General features: G+C 44.3%; 1 protein-coding gene and 1 non-coding gene across 17 annotated transcripts in view; both read right to left on the minus strand.

The window, feature by feature from the left end:
• Positions 1 to 19,904, minus strand: part of USP40 (ubiquitin specific peptidase 40) — a 76,451-nt gene that overhangs the window by 6,767 nt on the left and 49,780 nt on the right. For 9 of the 16 annotated variants that reach the window (XM_027590188.1, XM_027590186.1, XM_027590187.1 and 6 more), the window contains 9 exons: positions 16,878 to 16,931; positions 16,049 to 16,137; positions 14,788 to 14,874; positions 10,592 to 10,628; positions 8,690 to 8,754; positions 6,890 to 6,964; positions 4,683 to 4,809; positions 3,428 to 3,522; positions 2,090 to 2,208 (listed from right to left, as the gene is read on the minus strand). In XM_027590188.1, coding sequence (XP_027445989.1) covers positions 2,090 to 2,208; positions 3,428 to 3,522; positions 4,683 to 4,809; positions 6,890 to 6,964; positions 8,690 to 8,754; positions 10,592 to 10,628; positions 14,788 to 14,874; positions 16,049 to 16,137; positions 16,878 to 16,931 — 748 coding nt within the window. Of the gene's footprint in view, positions 1 to 2,089; positions 2,231 to 3,289; positions 3,330 to 3,427; positions 3,523 to 4,682; positions 4,810 to 6,889; positions 6,965 to 8,689; positions 8,755 to 10,591; positions 10,629 to 10,902; positions 12,156 to 14,787; positions 14,875 to 16,048; positions 16,138 to 16,877; positions 16,932 to 19,904 lie in introns of those variants that run through there. The other 7 variants (XM_027590190.1, XM_027590191.1, XR_003519211.1 and 4 more) reach the window with 7 other exon arrangements.
• TRNAR-UCG lies at positions 9,713 to 9,797 on the minus strand. Its single transcript has one exon. It is a non-coding gene; the product is annotated as a tRNA-Arg (tRNA).

Below are 19,904 nucleotides of genomic sequence, written 5' to 3' on the forward strand. Positions count from 1 at the left end.
AATCAAGATACAAAAATCACTTAGTATTTTATGCAGTAACAGTGAACTATGAGGAAGACAAATTAAGAAAACAGTCCCATTTACAAGCACATCAAAAAGAATAAAATATGCAGAAATAAATTTAACCCAGGAGGTGAAAGATCTATATGCTGTAAGACACTGATGAAAGAAACTGAAGACACAAAGAAATGGAAAGATAGTCCATGTTCATGAATTGGAATATTATTAAAATGTCCACATCACCCAGAGTGATCTCCAGATTCAGTGTGATCTTTATCAAAATTTCAATGACATTTTTCACTGAAATAGGAAACCAATCCTATTGTATTGGTTTGTATGGAAACACAAAAGATCCCAAAGAGCCAAAGCAATCTTGAGAAAGTAGAACAAAGCTGGAGGCATCACTCTTCTTGATTTTAGACTACAGTAATCAACACAGTACGGTATTGGCGTAAAATTAGACACGAAGATCAATGAAAAGAACAGAGAGCTCAAAAATAAACCCATGCACATATGGCCGATGAATTTACAACAAAGGAGCCAAGAGCACACAATGGGGAACAGACAGTCTCAGTCTCTTCAGTAGATGGTGCTGGAAAACTGGTCAGCCACAAGCGACAGAACGAAGCTGGACTGCTAGTTTACGCCATACCCAAAAATCAACTCAAATGGATTAGACTGGACTGTAAGGCCCCAAACCATGAAACTTCTAGAAGAAAACACAGGAGGTAAACTCCCTAACACCGGCCCTGGCAATGATTTTTTGGAGTTGATACCCAGTGGAAAGACAAGAAAAGGAAAAATAAGCAAATGGGACTGCACCAAATTAAAAAGCTTTTGCACAGCAAAGGAAACCATCAACAAAATGAAAAGCAACCTATGAGATGGGTGAAGAAATCTGCAAATCATGAGAGAGAGGATTAATAAAGAACCCATGCAGCTCAAGAGCAAAAAAACCCCAAACAGTACCATTAAAAAGTGGGCAGAGGAACTGACATTTTTCCACAGAAGATCTACAGATGGCCCCCAGGTACATGACCGTCACTCATCATCAAAGAAGTGCAAATCACAAGCACAGTGAGAGACCTCCTCCCCCTTGTCAGAATGGTTAGCACCAAAAAGATGAGATCAATGTTGGCAGGGACATGGAGGAAAGGGGAACCCTTGTGCACTGCTGGTAGGAATGTGAATTGGTGAAGCCAATTTTCTGGAGGTTCCTCAAAAATTTAAAAAACAGAACTACCCATATGACCTAGCACTCCTGGGTTTGTATCTGAAGGAAATGAAAACAGAATTTCAAAAGAGCTATCTGCGCTACCCATGTTCACAGCAGCACTGTTCACAACAGCCAAGACATGGAAACAACCCAAGCGTCCGTTGATGGATGGATGGACGGACGGATGGATGGATGGACGGACAGGGAGGTGGGGGAGTATCATTCAGCCACGAGAAAGGGGTACATCCTGTCATTTGTGACAACGTGGATGACCTTGAGGGCATTAGGCTAATAGTGAAGTAAGTGTAACAGAGAAGGACCGATCCTATATGGTCTCACATACATGTGGAATCTAAAAAGGCCAAACTCACAGAAACAGAGAGTACATGGCGGTTTCTAGGGGCTGCGAGGTGGGGGAAAGGAGATGTTGGTCAGAGAGGCCAAACTTCCAGTTACAAGAGAAATAAGTAAGTTCGGAGCCTCTAACGTCCAGCATAGTGCTTATAGTTAACAATACTGTGATAGATTGGAAAGTTGTTTAGAGAGTAGATCTTGAATGTTCTTACCGCAACAAAGAAACGGTAATTATGTGATGCGATGCAGGGCTTGGCTAGCACCACGGTGGCAATCATTTTAAAAATACGCAGCGCTGTACATCAATTATATCCCAGTAAAGCTCGAAAAACTCAACATTTTGTTCATGGTATCTGAAGCATAGTAAAACTACACGGAGCTACATTTATGCTTAATATGGAAAAATAAGCCCCAGAGTGTGTGACTGAAAGAGTCATCCAGCTGACAGCAGGCTGCCCGACTCCCCCCGGCCGGGCCCTCCCATCGGAGGAAAGACCGCGCTTCCGGTGAGGAACCTACTTGAGCTGTTGCCGGTTGGTTCGTAAGAGCCTGCCGGGGCGCTGGCTCTCCAAGGTCCAGGCTCTGAGGAAGGCTGGGGACGGGATGACAAACCCCGAAGAGGGGGACAAGGTCATGGCCTAGAAAGGAAACAAGACATTTCTCCAATGGTTTAAGAAGCGCTCTGAACAAACACACTGCTTTAGGAAGACACGAAGCACTACACAGTGACGTCGGAGGGGGAGAGCCTCAAGGAATGATAAACTCTATTAAAAAAACATCCCACGGGTGTCTCTTAAATGAAATCCATCCAGTCACTTCTGTCTTCCTCTCTGGGGAAGCCAGCTTGAGGGATAAATGGATTTTCCAATGAGCCAAAAGCTCCTTTTAAATCCTATTTCAGAAAGTGAAACTTAGAAATTAATTTCTACGTGAGTATAACTCGCAAGAGCTCTAACAAAAGCCGGGGGTTCACCTTCCGCTTTCTTGAGTGCTAGTATAGTTCTTCAAAGTTGGCTCTGTCAGTGAAAGAACTTCAATTTGAAATGTTCCAGAATCTCTGGACGCGACTGCTACGCCTAAACTTCCGTACTCGTTGTGCAGGGCAGATAGCTATTTATAGATTTAGGTTGTAACATATAAACGGCCAGTATTCATTTTTTATCTGAAAACGGCAATTTTGTATTTCTCAATCCAAGAAAAAAAATTTTTTTATTGCCATTGTCTCATGGCAATAAGACCATTTGCTTCTTTCGAGGAAGGTTATTTCAAACGCTGTGCACACACAGGAAAATCCAGTACGGACAGCTGATACTCGCGCTGTGCGCCCCCAACGGGCATCGTGTGTCACACGCAGCTCAGCCTTTCCACTGGGACCTAACACTCTCGTAGGGATGTGAATAGGGTAAGAACAGGGTACAGTATCTTGTTACACGTCCTACGGACACATCTTGAAACTGACAACATTTAACACATGGATCACAATGATACAAAAACAATGTAAATAAAGGGGTAAAGTGAATGCTTTACGGATGTGTCAATACATCATGTTTCCCTTAGAAATCAAAATGAACATAAGCTGCAAGTCCCCGAGGAGAAATTCAGATGAAAGCGCACAGCATGCCCGTCTGAGTGGGGACACAGCACAGCCACAGGACAAGTGGCAGAAACAAGCACCGGGGCTGTGTGAGCCGAAGGCGGGCGTGCCTGCCGGGTACTTACCACTGAACGTGGCACAGAACACATGCCCTATCAGAACAGACTGCAAGTGAGGGAAAAGGAAATAGAAGAAGGTGTTATTAATATCTCACTGGAAGAGGCCGGGCCACCACTACCGTGCGCCACAGGAAAAAGCCTGACCTGGGACTTCAGCTCCGCCACGGTGGCATCTTCGGAGATCTCGAGGTCCCCCAGGTAGCGGAGGGAAACCTCCCCGTGCAGGTCACCAGGAGCGCCTACAGAGGACAGAGGCAGGTGTCAGAAAGGAGCATGGACTGTATTTACTTCCTATTTCTGAAACACACACCATGTTTTGGGGTTATAGTTTTAGCACAGCCCCATTCAGGAAACTGGGGATCTATCCTGTTCGTCTCTCCAGTGCTTGGGACGGTGGCTGCCACCCAGTAAATGGCCAATAAATGTTTACTGACTAAAAGGATTATTGACAATAAGAAAGACTCTCTACATTTATTTTTAAAAGGTGAAAACAAAATGTTCTCTTATCTAAAACTCTAGATATAAAAATTGGTAATTAAATTTAAAATTCAGAATAACTTCACTCATTTTTGCTCTGCTGATTGCTAGGCACACTGCTAATACATAACTAAGAAATTAGATTAAGTAGATCAAGTGAAAAAGCTCTCTTCCTGAGTGGTTCTTCTGTCTTAAGGACACCATGAGCTGGCACCACCTGGAAGATACTTTTAGGAAACTCAGGAATGAAAGACTATTTCCCAGATGTTGTGATATAGAAGGACTATCAAAAAATGAACTGTTTACTTTCATGGAGAAAGACATTGCTTTTTAAGTTTATATGCAATTCTATATGTAATTATTATTCTACCACCAAAGTATTTTTAGAATTAGTGCCTGTCTAATGTAACCCAAACAAACAAACGTAATGCCAATTTCATAGGTAATTCAATACGAAGTATTTTATTGCTCTACACAGAGAACCCTAGCTTGACAGTTAAGGGGATAAAAATGTGACTCACTTATGTTAATTTCAGTACTGAGGTTTAAAAGGTAAAAAGAAGTATTAAGTGTATATTACTTCAAGGCACTAAAAAGGCTAAATAATTAAGTAAAACATAATAAATAAAACAATATATAAAGTTGGTCCTACCATAAATATATTCTCTTTATTTAGTTAGGAAGGAAATTAATTTGTGTTTTTTCCTTTTTTTTTTTTTTTTCTTTTAAAGATTTTATTTATTTATTTGACAGAGAGAGAGAGCACAAGCAGGGGGAGCGGCAGGGAGAAGCATTCTATGGAATTAACAGGTTTTGATTTTTCAGCCTTACAGTTAAGACACAACCTTCATCGGCCTCTCAGAGCAGAAGCAGCCATTCCACCTTCCTTATGACATGCCGGCTGCTACAACTCTGTTCTCACCTTGGGTGGAAGCAGCCCTCCAGACCCCACCTGGAGAAGGGGTACCGCTCCTCTGGTCCGGATGACTCTTCCAGTGACCCGCGGGCCCCCGAGGCTGGTACCACCAGACGGGCACCTTCAGGAAACCCTGAAGAATGGAGCATTTCTAGCTGTTGTGAGGTACGCGAATTCACTGAATTTCTACTTTCACAGAGAGAGAAATATCTTGATAACAGCAAATGTTCCTGAATTTATTATTTCTTTTAGATGTATTAACGGCCATGTACTGTACCTGCTTATTGTTTTTACAATCAAAAATTTAAGGTCATAAAAATTAGTCTTTGGGATGACTGGGACTCAGGGCTCTTTGCTCAGAAGCACCTTCGTAAACACAGTACCTGTAGTATCTTACTACGGTCAATGAGAAGGCTACGCAAAATATCACAACACTGGACAGAACAAACTATACAGATAATTTCGGGCCTGGTGAGGGCACCACCAGCCCAGTGCTCCAGTCAGCAGCGGTTTTCACTCATTAAACTTCCTCCAGGAACTTTATAAAGAAGCAAGAACCTATTGCTCTAGGTTGGATTCTTGCATAGAAACTACATGAAATAAACCTGACCTACTTAAGCCCCCATACACAAAACCGTAAATGCACACTGTTTATGGCAGCAAAAACCACGGTCCAACCTCAAGGTCCCTCTTGAGAAGACTAGTTACATTACGGGAGGCCAGGACTTCTGACAAAGTGGTTTCAGTTCTAGAACTTACCCTATAGATATATACATGCCAAATGGCATATAGATATTTTTTGCAGTGTGATTTGTATCAACAAAAGACTGGAAACCACCTAAATCCTTGGAGAGACTGGCTGAAAAAATTGTACCTCCATACAATGGAATATTCCACAGCCACCCAATAGAATGAAATAGCTGTATGTGTACTAACACAACATACATATGGAGATAAAATATTAATGAAAAAAGCGAGGTACAGAGTAGGGTGTCTAGCAAATAATCTTCTGTGTAAAAAAAAAAATATGTACGTATACAAACACGTATACTTGCTATGTATACACACATACACATGTGCATTGAAAGGTATGTACTTCTGGAAGGATGCAGTGGAAACTGGCTGCCTGCAGAGGGAGGACACTGCCTGGCTGGAGGGCAGGAGGGGTACTTACTTTTCCTGGCCCAACTTTTTCTACACTCCAAATTTCGTATTATGAATATTACCAATTAATAAGTTAATTTTAAATATCACAGAATAAAATATAATTCTATGAAGAATATACTCCAAAAGAATAAGGTAGGCCTGTGTGTGCGCATGTGGGGAGATCCTCAAGATCCATGAAGTGAATAAAAACAAACAAGTGTACAACAACATATAGAATACGATCCCCTTTGTGTGAACTTTAAAAGGGAAAGGCACATATTTACATTCTGCATACAAACGCGTAACTTTTCTTGGAAGGATATACAAGGGAAAGTAAGTTAATTCTGACTCACTCTGGAGAGAAAAAAAAAATGGGAAAAACTCTTTTCATTCTATAGCCTGCCATGTCTTTTGAATTTCCTAATCCTAAGCCAATGGTTATCTAAGTGCTGGAATCTGGGGTCATTTTTTTAACTTTCATCTTTACTTGTGTCCACCTTAAAAATAACCTAATAAATAGTGGTAATCCGTAGGGTTTATTTAAGAGCAGTGAAACGAGTGTTCTCGTATGCAGCTCATAGAGCTATCGGTTTGGTGTGGCTTTCTGGAAAAACAGTGTGGCAACACAGAGCTAGCATCTAGTCTTTAAAAAGTTCATACCTTCTGACCTGTTAATTTTGACTTTGGAACAATCTTGAGGAGGATTTCTATTTAAGTATTATGTGCAAAAACAAAAGATTTAAAACAAGCTAAATTTCTCACTGGGGGTATGTGAATTAAACTGTGGTAAGTCACACCCTGGATACGATGACTGGTTTTGGATTCTGCAGTCAGGTTTTAAAATGAAATACGAAAAGCAGGAAATAAAACGGTACATAAACTGCTTTTATAAGAAGGAAATCTATAAAGATGTAAAATACGGCAGCTGTCTGATTAGAGAACTCACCCCAAATCCTAGCACTCTCTCCATGCCTGGCTGCATTTCCCCACAAGGAGAATATATCATCTGTGTCATCAGGAAGCACTAACTGTTATTTACAAAATGTCAATCAGAAGCAAAACCTTACCGGAGGGGGAAGTTTTCCTTCAATTAAAAGCAAAGTATCTCCAGAGCATATCATAAGTTCTCTCAGGGTTGCGTCCTGGGGAAACAGAAATTCCTTTATGACTTCTGACAGGAAGAAACAAGACCCCTGGATCTTTTCTTTAAACCTCTATAACCCTTTCAAGAAAGAAAGAAACAATAAAGCAGGTATCGAGGAGACAGGAAATTAACTAAGACTACATAACACTACCTCATTCTCTCTTAAGTTACAGGGTACGAACCGGAAGTATCACAAAGGCTCTGCGGAGAGGGAGCTGGAATGAGACAAGGAGGACGGAGCCACAGAGCACGGAATAGTAGTTAGGCCTGAAGGCTCGGGGGGATGCGGAAAGCTAGCGGAAACGAGAGAGAATTCTGACGAAAAGAAGAGCAGGGTTAAGGTCAAGTCCAGAATAAGGGGAAGAGCTCAGAGACATGACAGACCAGAGCACCAGCTGGAGAGTAACAAGACAGGAAGCTAGATTGGAGGGGTGGTCACAGATGGAAGGGCTGTGAACTAAAGGAATTTTTAGCTGCTTTTTAAAAAAGCCACTCAAGTTTTCTGAGAAGGGGTTTTTAAAGACCAGTACGGCTGCTGCATGCACGATATACCGAAGTGGGTTGGAACACCGGACTTGGGGAAGCCACTTGGGTGTAATTTAGGTAGAGGCCAAAAAAAAAAAAGATGAAAAAAGCTGGGCCGGGGCGGCCAGCCTTGGGAAGGGCCAGGGAGGAGTGGAAAAGCCGAGAGCAAATATGAAGGACCACAGGTGAGCAGGGGAAGAGTCACTGCAGCCTGAAAACACCAGGCCGGGAAACAGCATCATCTCTGCAAAGAGGAGCCAGTTTTGAGGATAGTAAGTTTGCTTTTAGGTGAATTGTTTTGATTCCAATTTGGGAAATTAGGAGAGAAGAAAACCACACGGAAACCACACGACGAGACACACTCCCTGACCTCCAAACCCTACGTCTTGGGGATTGTCAGGTCTGCGTCTTACTCTGGGCAGTCAGCTTCCCGGCCGAGCCTCAGAGGCGCCTCTCTGCGCGGACTCACTGGGCCCCAGAGAGCAGAGCGGTTGCGGGGGAAGGCCCAGTCCTCCTGCCTAGATCAGCCTTCTGCTGATGCTCAATGCCACCGGCTGTTACCGGACAGCAGGCACAACAGGACTCGGGGGAGCGCGGCTGACGCAAGTACCTAAGCTTGCTCTCTCCCTGAGCTTCACCTCGGGACCACTTCTAAGGCCCCGGGTTTGGACCAGCAAGGTGTGACGCTATCTGGATCAGTAAAAAGATGGTTAACCAGAGTCCAACTATCCTGTGATAATACTGTTCCTAAGGCTACCCAGAGAGTTTGGCTGGATCTAGAGATGCAGTTTCGATCCGAGCCTAAGTGACTGACTTTTGGTAAGATGAATTCTGCCATCATTAACTTACAGAGAAACGGCGATGAAAATATTCAGGTTTCAAAATTCAGAGTGTATCTTCACATTGTTTCACAAATGTCTTTTGTTCTCTGAAGTTCTCTACCTTCTCATGAGCAACTACTATTTCTAGGGACATACTCTTAAGTCAAAAGAGGACTTAACACAGATGTGAGAAACATTCCCATTAGGCTAAGACTTTCCCTCTGACTTTAGCAAAGACCTACCAGGTACAGACTTCTGTATCCTAAAAAAAAATTAAAGTTTTCTCTAGAATTTATTCACCAGTGGGGTGAGGGTGAGTATCCTGGATGAAACACAAACACTGTCATTTCTAAGAGCAAAATGTGTAACAATCTTACTTCTTCACATAAAGGCTCTCCAGCTTCGTAACACCAGTCCATTTTTCGTAAATGCCACGTGTCTCCTGTCAAAGAATCAAAATCAGGATGAAAAAAAATTAAGAATATGTTTTTAAGAGTTTGTCAGTAATGACCCTTCTGGATGAACGAATATCAAATGGGATTTGAGCAAATAACTATTAACTAATTTTTAAAGTACATTCTTTCTTCCAGGCATGAAAAAAATTAGGTGGTTCCTCCAATTTGGTTAATTTCCTCTCTATTCCACCAAGATCTGCTACTTGCAAACAGGTTAACACTTGCTACGATTACACAACGTTTACGTTATACCTTTATCATTCACACGTGCACACACATCACATGGAATACAGATATCTGTATGTCTAGGCACAGAATCTCTTCTAAAATCATTATGAAGTTGTTTTATTTCATGGTCTTGGTTGAAAGTATAGGCTAATATCTCTTAGCAACTGATAATGTGCACAACCAAACTGTTCCTATCCACTTATCAGTTAATCTAACAAAAACGGTGTTTTTGAAACAGCATTTTAATAAAGTTGGTATAAACGAACATTTATGAATGTTAAATAGTCTTTAATTAGACTTCTCTCAATATGCTTGCTATACTGATGAAATGGGAAAGAAATTTTTTGAAGCGGAGACAGAAGCTGAATGAAGCAAAAGCTGGAAATCCTTGTTATTGGGGGAAAAAAAAAAAGCAATGTCTTATAAACAGTCAGCCACCCCACCCGCCAAGAGAAGTTACAGCCAAAGAAGTGAACACAGGTCTAATACGGCCTGTGTTAGATCCCGCACAGGCCACACAGATCGTAAATCCTTACCACGCTGTTCTTTGCAGGCCCTCTCTTACCATTAGTTCTAGTTTTAAATACAGTAAGAACTGTATTAATATTTAACTTAATCTAAGTGTGTTTTTTTAAAGATTTTATTTATTTATTTGAGAGAGAGAAAGCACGAGCAGGGGGAGAGGCAGAGGGAGAAGGAGAAGCAGACTGAGCAGGCAGCCTGAGCTGGGGCTCGATCCCAGGACCCTGGGATCACGACCTGAGCCGAAGTCAGACGCTTTAACCGACTGAGCCACCCAGGCGCCCCTTAAGTGTGTTTAAAAAACAACACAAAACCCCACCAATAAGTTAAAGGTGAACACCGTTCCTTTTTCGCAGCATAACGTGGAAGGAAGAACGCGGGTCCTGAAGGCAGAGAGGCTTAGCTACTCGCTGTACAACTCTGGGTAAACCCTTAACCATTCTCAGCCTCTGTCTTGTCATCTGTGGGATGGGGATGGGTGTTGGTCCCTGCACGGAGGCTTGTTGGCTCCTAGAAGGGTGCCTTGTGTGCAGGGCCTGTAACCTCCCTTCCGGTAGCGCCGCCTCGGTTTCAGCTCAGCGCGGTCCGCTGACAGCCAGCACTCTAAGGAGAGCCGTGTGACGCCCCTGGGAGCCCTCTCACATGATCCCCCCCCCCCCACCCCAGAGAGCTACTTCAAAGACACCCTGGATTTATTTTTTCATTCCTATTACATTCCCTAATGTACACTACAGAAATACTGGCATGAAACACAATGGCCTGCAATTCTGCATCAATGAGGTTAAAAAGAAAAACATCAGCGAAGGGCCTGGGTAATTCCAGAGGGCAGAGGTCCTAGCTTCGTCTCTCTGTGCCCGTGCTGGGCCTGCCTAGGTTCTCTGTACTCGCAGCAGCTAACCCACAGCTAGCTTTCTGTTCGCTCGCACACAGGAACCAGGAGCACGCACTATGTGTGTGCAGACAAACCTGGAGGAAAACACGTTTGAAGGGCTGTCATCAGGCCCTTACTATAAAGACATAACTTATAACATATTAGGACAGAGATCAGTGACATCGTCATGGTCTGGAACTTACCTGGTAGGCCAGACTGCTCCAGCATGAGCTTCAAACACTGTTCAGGAAAAAAAAAAAAAAAAAAAAAGAAAAGAAAAGAGAAACCACGTTCATTAATTCTCTGTTTCTGAGGTACAGTATTGGGAGAGATGCCCCTTTTAGACCCTGGGCCTCTCTGTCTTGCTAGATTTAATAATTCCTGAAGGGGTAAGGATGTACACAGTTAAGACGATGAACTGAGGAAGCTCGGCTTCCTAAGAGCTAGAAGGGCCAACCCAGGAGGGGGAAAAAATGTTGCAGGTGTCTGCATCCGAGACGTAGACTCCGCTCACCCACGTCCAGGTCTGCAGCACAACCTTCTGCTCGTGAGGACCAACACTGTGGTTTGGACCGGATATGACTGATTAGGCTGGTTTCATAGATACACATTAACCTCTGCATCCTACAAAAGGAGATTAGCCTTTACGTAGCACCCAAGAGATACAACTGGTCACCTGTAAACTCAGGGAGAGATCCGTGCAGCGGTGATCCCATGGCACATAGTAACCCGTGACACATGATTAACAGAAGTTTAAATAACAATAATAAAATCAGAAACTCCCAACTTCCTTGGGGGGGAAAACTTACTCTTTTGCCTACCTATAAATCTACGGCAAGAGTAAATAAAACCTGAATTATACTACACTAGCAAGAAGGAAGCAAGAATAAGGAAGATTACTACTGTACTGCTTGGAGTAAGAAAAAGAGCAAAGGATCAAAATACCCAGGAACAGAGGAACCCTTAAACTATAAGTCTTAAAAGATAAAATGGATTTATACACACTAGTCTTAAAAGACCTCTATAAATCTGAAGTGAAACAAAGTTCTAGTATACATGCAGTGTGACCCCATTTATGATTTAAAAGAAAGCACACGAACAAGTCCAGCTCATTTGTCCCTGAGCCGTTATGGGTGCATCAAAGGTCTAGAAGGACACACACTCGCTGGTGCGGTCAGATCTCACCATCCCGAGACCATGCAGACGTCTGGCTGAGGGGCTAGGGTAGGCTGGTGATCAAGGAGGATTTTTAGCTATAACCCACCCCACTGGAGTTTAAAGAATAAGTCCACGATTACTTGTATGATTAAGAATAAGAAAGACTTTAAAATATACCTACAGGTTGTTTAGAAAAGGCCAGCAATGAGAGCACAATCCAGTAAAACACAGGGAATGGGAGCAAGGCTGCAGCCGAGGACAGCTTCCGTTACTTAAGAAAAACGAACAGGCGGGCATTCCCCTCGGCTGTGTGCTGGGGAGGACCAGAGCACGGGGGCCAGTGTGGCCCAGCGGAGCGAGCGCTCGGGGCCTCTGGCTGGGGCCCCGAGAGACACGGGGAAGCACACGAGGGCTGTGAGAACAGGCAGGGAAGGGACCACTTGACGTCTCTGTAAGAACAGACCCTGGGGAAATGCCAGGCTGCAAAGAAGAAGATCCATCAGGAAGCTGCTGGAATAATCCAGAGGAGAGGTGACCAGGGTGTGGCAGTGGAGGGAGTGAGATGTGGTCAGATCCTAGATGAACTGTGACGGGAGATTTCCTGAAAACCTGGATGTGAAACAGAAAAGAATCGAGGATGACTCCCTGGTGTTTTGGCCCGAGCGAGCGGAGAAATGGAGCCGCCACCACCGACGGGCGAGGGAAACGTGAGGTGCGTGCGAGAGGCCGGGGGTCACACAGCAGGGGGACGGCTGTCAGACAGCCCAGCAGCAGCTGGTCACACAAGCACAGAGCGCAGGGCCGAGGTCCAGCCTGAGGGAGATAGAGAGCGCAGAGCAAACTGTGGAGGGCTGGGCCTGTGATGCGGAGGGACCCCGAGGAGCTGTGGTCCTCCTGAGCCAAGTGACAGACGCGTTTCAAGGCCCAGAGAGGCACAGATCGCGTCAGAGGACAACGGAGCACTGCTCACGGGACCCAGCCACGTGGAAGGGAGTGAGTCTGCCCGCAGGGGGCTCAAGAGTGGACAGACAGACAGACACTTTGCTCCTCTGAAAAGTTCTGTGGCCTCCTGTCTTTGACATGAAAAGCACCAAAAAGTTAAAAGCTAAATGAAAAGCTAGGAAAATATTTAGAGCAGGTAACAAGAAGTAAAAAAAAAAAAAAAAAAAAAAAAAAAAAAAAATTTAAAAATGTTTCGCTGTGGACAATTTCAAACACATGCAGAGGGGGTGGTAGACGTGGGCCGTCGGTACCCATCACCCAACCCCCACGACTGCCGTGGCCCGTCTTGTGTGCCACATTCCCATCCACTTCCTGTCCTGCCCCCTGCCCCCAGGCGCTTTGAGGCAAGGATGTCAACTACCATATCATGAATTAGTATTTAGCACTCATCTCTAAAAGATAAACATTCTTTTAAAAAACATAAGCCTGAAACAATTACGACATCTGAAAAAACTTAAGAATTCCTTAATAACAAATACCCAGTTGGTGTTCATATTCCCTTTTTCTTTTTAAGTAATCTCTATGCCTGACATGGAGCTCAGACTCACAACCCCAAGATCAAGAGTCACATGTTCCACCAACTGAGTCAGCCAGTTGCCCCCCCACCACTTCCCTTAGTCTCTCTTACACTGCAACTAAGGTTTTCCTGGTTTGTATCAAGAGCCAAATAAAAGCGCACACACTGCACCTGCCCCTCCTGTCTCCTGAGTCCCTTCAGGACTGTGCAGACGGTGGCCCTGGGCTGCGGTAACACGTCCCCCCATCCCCCTGTACTTCTTAGAAACTGACCTTCAGACCTAGGAGCTCAGGTCCACTTCGTTTTGTTTTATTTTGGCAAGAAGAGCATGGGTATCATTTTGAACTACTGTAATGTGTGCGTGTTTTACTCTTTTTGGATTGTTAGTAGTCTTTCAGGATCATTGTTTAGACACATTAATTCATTAGGAGTTAAAATAACTGCGATAGTTTAAAATTCTTTCTTTTTTTATTAGCTGAGATATGTCTATCAAAACACCTTCTCATTATCTATTTGGTTACCCTTCAGTATAGCTTCCAAAAGAAACACAGGATAAATGCTTGACCCTTCTCCTTATGGTTGCCCAGCATCCACTCTGCGTAACCAGTGAAGATGGGTCTTTTTAGGATCCCTTATGAACTCGTGGTTTTAAGTATGCATAGTAATCAGTTTTATTATTATTCCCACGAAGGCTCAAACTGTCTCATCTGTGACTAGCAGGAGCCTCTTGAAGGTGGCTCCTGAGTTTCTCCGCACACCCCAGCAATCTTTGCTAGCTTTACTGCTTCTGTCAGGATAAGATGTTCCAGGCTCACCTGACACGTTCCTGACCTAGATACAGACCCAGCCGCTACTCCAAGAAGCCCTGATTCCTTCCAGGAGGGAGCGGTATTTAGCAACCACAATCTGGGTGCTGGGGTGCTTGCTCCCACCAGGTTGGTCACTGTGTCTAAGCTGTTTCAGGGGGAAGAGGTAGAAAAAAATTTAAAAACAAACATCAAGTTCATTCTGACTCTTCTGATTCAAATTCAGGAGTACAGGCTCTACTCAGCTCCCCCAATGCTATGTGTCTCTCCATTTTCCAACACTGAAAGTCCTAGTTCTCTGTGATGCTAACATAATTATTACCCCATACATACACACACACATTCATGCCCGGGGGTGTGATTATGTATGTACATAACCTAAAAACACCAGTAGGAAATATGCCAAAATGTTAATGTTTGTGCATTAAAGGATAATGAGGGGTTTTAATTTTTTATTTTACTCCATTTCTATGTAGCCCAAATTTCTATAATATACAAGTATTACTGATAATCAGAAAAAAAGATAATAATCTTATTTAGTTTTTAAAGATTTTACTTGAGAGAGAGAGAGAATGAGAGAGAGAGAGCACGAGAGGGAAGAGGGTCAGAGGGAGAAGCAGACTTCCTTGCTGAGCAGGGAGCCCGATGCGGGACTCGATCCCGGGACTCCGGGATCATGACCTGAGCCGAAGGCAGTCGCTCAACCAACTGAGCCACCCAGGCCCCCAATAATCTTATTTTAAAAATTTGGGTTGTTCACCAATTTTCAAGTTCCCAAAACTACTCTTTTAGTGAATGCACAGAATTCTCTAAAGTATGTTATGTGAACCCTAGCCTCAGGACCTCAAAATCCATGGCTCCCCATACCATATGCCCACAGACCTCTCCCCACACCAGAAAAAGTAAAATTACTTACATCTCTCACAGATATTGTTTCTTCTACTATGATCTCCATCTCTGTACCAGGCTGAACATCACTCCCCATAGTGAAAAACAGGAACAGCTAAGATCAATGAATGCAATTTAATCTAAATTTTAAAATTCTATAAATATATTACCTGCTTCCAAAAAAGAAAAGCTCATGGTCCATGAAAGTGTAGTAAAAATCTCCTATCATATAAAAACAAAGACGCTGGGTAATTTAATGTTGCAATTTAAGCAACAGTCTCGACAACCCAGAAATGTAAGCATGCTTTATGTGGGTTTCCACTCCCACAGGTGTTAGATCATTGTTTCTCTCTCCCAGATGTTATTTACCCCACCATGATCTTCACTTCTCTCTTGGTCACTCCTCAAGGGGACCGGCCACACGCTGTAAGCATTCACCGGGTTTCCTCTGTCATTTGGCTGTGCTCTTACTTTCTGTCCAGGGAATCTGATCGCCTGTCAGTTCGGCTCCTTACGGCCCTCCCTTTCCTTTCGAACCCCATCTCACCTGTCACGTTTTCCTCCTCCCAGCGTGTCATGTACTCCTACGTGGCCATGTTCAGGGGAAGAACAAATTAAAGAGGAGGTAGCTGGGAAACTAAAGAAGTGCATCCGGGAACCACAGGGATCCTGACAGGAGTCCAGCTCCGGCGAGACAGAGTCTTGCCGGTAAGGACCCTGTGGGTTTTGGACTGTGATGAAACTTTACTGAACACACAGGGCTTCTGGCAGACCTAATACTTTATACAGAAAACGAGGACCGGTTCAGAACAAAGCTGCTGTGAGACCATTGTATTACTGCAGAGAACAATTCAGTCCAAAATCCATACGCTCTATTTCACTACATCTGAGATGCTGCTGGCTGTTCCTCACCCCCTTCTGTGCCACTAAGAAGGAGAAACAGTGCAGCTGCTGCCGTCAGATGGCGCAACGTGGGGAAAAGGGGTGCTTTTTAGAATTTCTGAAATGGGGTGGTTCAAACAGGTGGCCACTCAACTTCAAAAGTCCCCCTTAACCACAAAACTCTCACAGAAAAAGAACCTTGTGAACATGCTCTGACGTTGATATTTTTGATGTAAACACAAAAAACTAGATGGTTCTTTGTATGCCTAACATACAAGGTATCGTTTAAGAAAAAACTTCTGAGAAAAATGATTACTGGGTGCAGTATTTAAGGTAAGAATCACGAAATTAAGAACTCCCGATTCTGGGAAGCTTGATCTCGTTCTGTCAGGCAGACACCACGTTACCTGAGAGGAAGTTGGTGCTTTTCCAGGACACAGTCCCAGTGAACTCCCCATCTTCAGTTCTGCTTCCTTCAAAGTGTACCCGTCTGGCACTACAAAGAATTTGGAGAACAGGATGAATGTTCTTAATTCCTACCTCTCTGGGCAAAATAATATACTGGTATCAGCCCTCCTTTGAAAATCAAGAATGTCAAGAACGAAAAAATATGAGATGTACTCCATGCAAAAGGATGACCTATATTATAGTTATGTGTGATTTTCAATTTCCACCCTCTAGGATATATCTCCCTATCTGTACAACAATGCTAAGAAATAAGAGACAGCCACGAATGTTCTGGATTCATACTTAGTAAGAATCAAAGAGCCATTGTTTACATGGATTAAAAGCTAGCTATTCTGAATTGATTCATCAATGATGGACCAGCCCCTTCCACGTTCAAAGCTGCTGTGGTGACCATCACTTAATTAAGTCTAATGACAGGATGCAGAGGTGAGAACAAAGTCTATTCTACAACCCTTATCACAGTAACAGGAGCAATGCAAACACTTTGACAATGAATCTAGAAAGATACAACCCGATCAAAACAATTGCCTAAAATGAGGATCAGCTCATCAGAAAGATCGGTGTTTTCCTTTAGAAAACAGAAGTGTTTGAATTTCTGCTTACAATTTTCTGTACTATGTGAAGACAGCACTGGGACAATAAGATGTCCAATAAATTAGTTTCTAAAATGGAATTTAAAGATATTAGGTACTGGAAGCCATCATTTAAATAAGAAAGATCGATGGTGTGAGTGCGTGTCAGTATCTGAAAGCTACCATGAAGATTTACCTGGACAAAGCAGCTTCCCATTTCTGTCAATAGGTCTCAAACAGCTGTTCTCAGCTACAAATAAAAAGAAGCCAGTTAGCGCACCAAAAAAACTAGAGCTGCTCTATTGTTACAATTAGCAGAAAGCTACAATGAGCTACAAAACAAAAAACCCCCATCAATCAAAAAAAAAAAAACAAAAAACAAAAACACAACCCCCCCCCCCCACAAGTACAGGCTCTTCAGTTCGCACAGGGCCACGAGAAGGCCTACCACGCTGAAACCACGTGAGGCCAGCTCAGTCACTGTGAGGACACCGCAGCTGCCCTGGGACCTCTCAACACCGTGGTTACAACAGTTAAATCTCCGTCCACGCCACATGTACAAATTTAAAAAATTGCAAAATTAGTATTTGCACTGCAAGTTAAAACACTAGAAACATTTAAGAATTTTTTTTTTTGGTAAAAAACATCAAGTCTGGTTTACACAGGGCTCGCTTCTTGCCGTAGAGCTTACAATACCAAGTGAGCATCTTTTCTATCCCCGAGCGAACCGTCATCCTCTAAGTTTGCTCTGCTTCCCAAATTTCCTGTTTTGTGCTTTCAACCTCGGGAAGGGTCTGCCGGAGGCTCCTTGGATGTTGAGGGTTTTTGCCAGCATCACCTGCTCAGCGATATCGTCGTCCTGTCACAACCGCTTTCCTCACGTCCCTTCACGTCCCCTGGCTGCATATCTAGTCTCCGGAGAGACAGCAGTGCTGATGTTACCCCAGCCAGCTACTTCTTCTAGGTCTCTTTAGAGTTTCTCGGCTGCACCTTCATCCCTGGGAAGTGAGTCGCTTAGCCATGAGCCGCAAGACGTCACGTGGGCTCACCGTGGGAGAAAGGGACAACAGGCCACACCCTTGGCTGCGGGTGCACTGAACACCAGACACTCTAGAGGGAGGTGATCGGTCACGGACCCTGATGCACATCTGCTATTTACGTAGCGACCTGTGGACTGAAGAGCTGGTAGCAAAAGTTTTACTTCATGCAATTACTCCGTTCACATCCAGCGTAGCAGACATTGGAACCACGCTGTTGGGCGGCTGATGTTATGTAATGAGCCATGGTGACTGAAATTCGTGCAGACTGCCTCTATGTAAAATATGGTAGGTGATTTTTATGCTTTTTAAACGGATTAGGGCCAGTGGGCCCTATTTTTGCGGGTGTGAAGATTCTGGCTTTGTGGGAAGGAGCACTCCAGGTTTTGAGTCCAAACGGAATCCTTACAAAGCGGGAGAGGAGTGGGGGGCTGGGAGGAGGGGTGAGGCCTCCCGGGAGGACAAGCATGACGGGAGCCTTCTGAGTCCGCACTCTTACCAGACCACAGCAAATCGCCGAGATTCCAGAGTTCTACGTGTTACACAGTGGTACTGTGCAGCTAGCGAACCATTCTAATACACATTTCCCGACCAATGAAACCGCTTACGAAGAGTTCTTCAGTTTAAAAAAATGCATCTCAGCACTGCCTCCTTAAAGTACTCTTTCAGTTCACAAACTGTGTCTTCCCTGTGCCAGGCGCCGCACCAGAAGCCGACAGCATGGCAGTGAGGGGAGACAGCCACGGGCTCTGCCCTGTCTTGTCTGGCGGAGGAGGTGGGCCTTCGCCACACGCAGCACAGGCAGCGAGGTGCGAGCGTAGGGGGTACCAGGAGAAGAAAACAGATGTTAGCCGAGATTGCGCGCCCAGGGGTGACGGCAAGTAACATTTTGGCTCAGGGCAAGTGGGTGGCTGAAGTCAGCAGAGAGGAGGGAAGAGGAGAGAGTTCAGGGAGAGGACCCCACAGAGCAGTGGGGTGCCGAGGGGTGCGGTGGGGGCACTGGGGCGCTAGGACCTCTGAAAGCCAGCATGGACAGTGTGTGAGGCAGGACAGGGGGCCACAGGAGGTTGCCAGGCCATGGGCAGACAAGGCCGGTTCTTCAAGGCTGGGCTGAGGAAGGAGCCTGCGTGCGATGGACAAGCACTACAGGGCACTGAACAGGGGGGTGATACGATCTCATTAGCCCCCATTTAAGAAGATCACTTGCTAGAAGATCGGTTCAGACGGGGGCAAGAGTGAAAGAAGGGAGACCTGTTTCACGGGAAGATGATGAACTATTCATTTTAATAAACCATACGCTTTTAATCAATTTGAGGTGTAAGTTACAATAAAACACGTCCCGTTTAAGTGTACAGAGTCTGATCTAAACACTCAGCAACCACCAGCACACCGAGATAGGATTTGCACCACCCCCCAAAATTCCCTCACGCCACTCTGCAGTCAGCCTCCCCCTGCAATCCAATTTTCTGCCCCTGTCACTAAAGCATGCGTTTTCTGTTCTGAAAATTTCACGTAAGTGGAGTCATAAGAGTATGTGCTCTTTTGTGTCCGGCTTCTGCGTTGAGAGTCACCCGTGTTTTGCAGGTGGTAGCTTGAAGCTCGTGTTGATGAACAACCTCCTGTTGTTAGGATACGACACAGTTTGCTCACCCATTCACTGCCTTATGGACTTTTGGACTGTATCCACCTTTCCATTATGAACATTTACATAGAGTATTTGTAAGGATATGGTTTCATTTGTAAGGATATGGTTTCATTTTTCTTGGGTAAGGCACCCAGGATGGGTAAGTGAATGTTTAAATTCCTAATAAGCAAGCTAACTCTTTACCATTTTGCACTCACGCCGCAGTATGTGGGAGCGGCTCCACATCTTCGCTTGGTTTTGTTGGGCCTTCAATTCTAACCATTCCACTGGGTGTGCAGTGGTGTATCATTGCGGTTCCGGTCTGACAGCTAAGCAGCTCCGGAGCTAATGACACTCAGCATCTCTCCTGTGCTTACTGGTCGTCCACAGGTAGGGGTTCTTCTGTCAAGTGTCCTCCCCGTGTGGGCTGAGTTCTCTTCTGATTTAAGTTACAAGTATTTTTTTTTATACAACCTGGATGCAAGTCTATGTCAAACGTGCTACAAATTTTTTTCCTCCCAGTTTGATGCCTTTTGAAGTACAGAAGTTTTAAATTTTGATA

This window comes from Zalophus californianus, chromosome 3 (assembly GCF_009762305.2).
Source record: "Zalophus californianus isolate mZalCal1 chromosome 3, mZalCal1.pri.v2, whole genome shotgun sequence".
NCBI lineage: Eukaryota > Metazoa > Chordata > Mammalia > Carnivora > Otariidae > Zalophus > Zalophus californianus.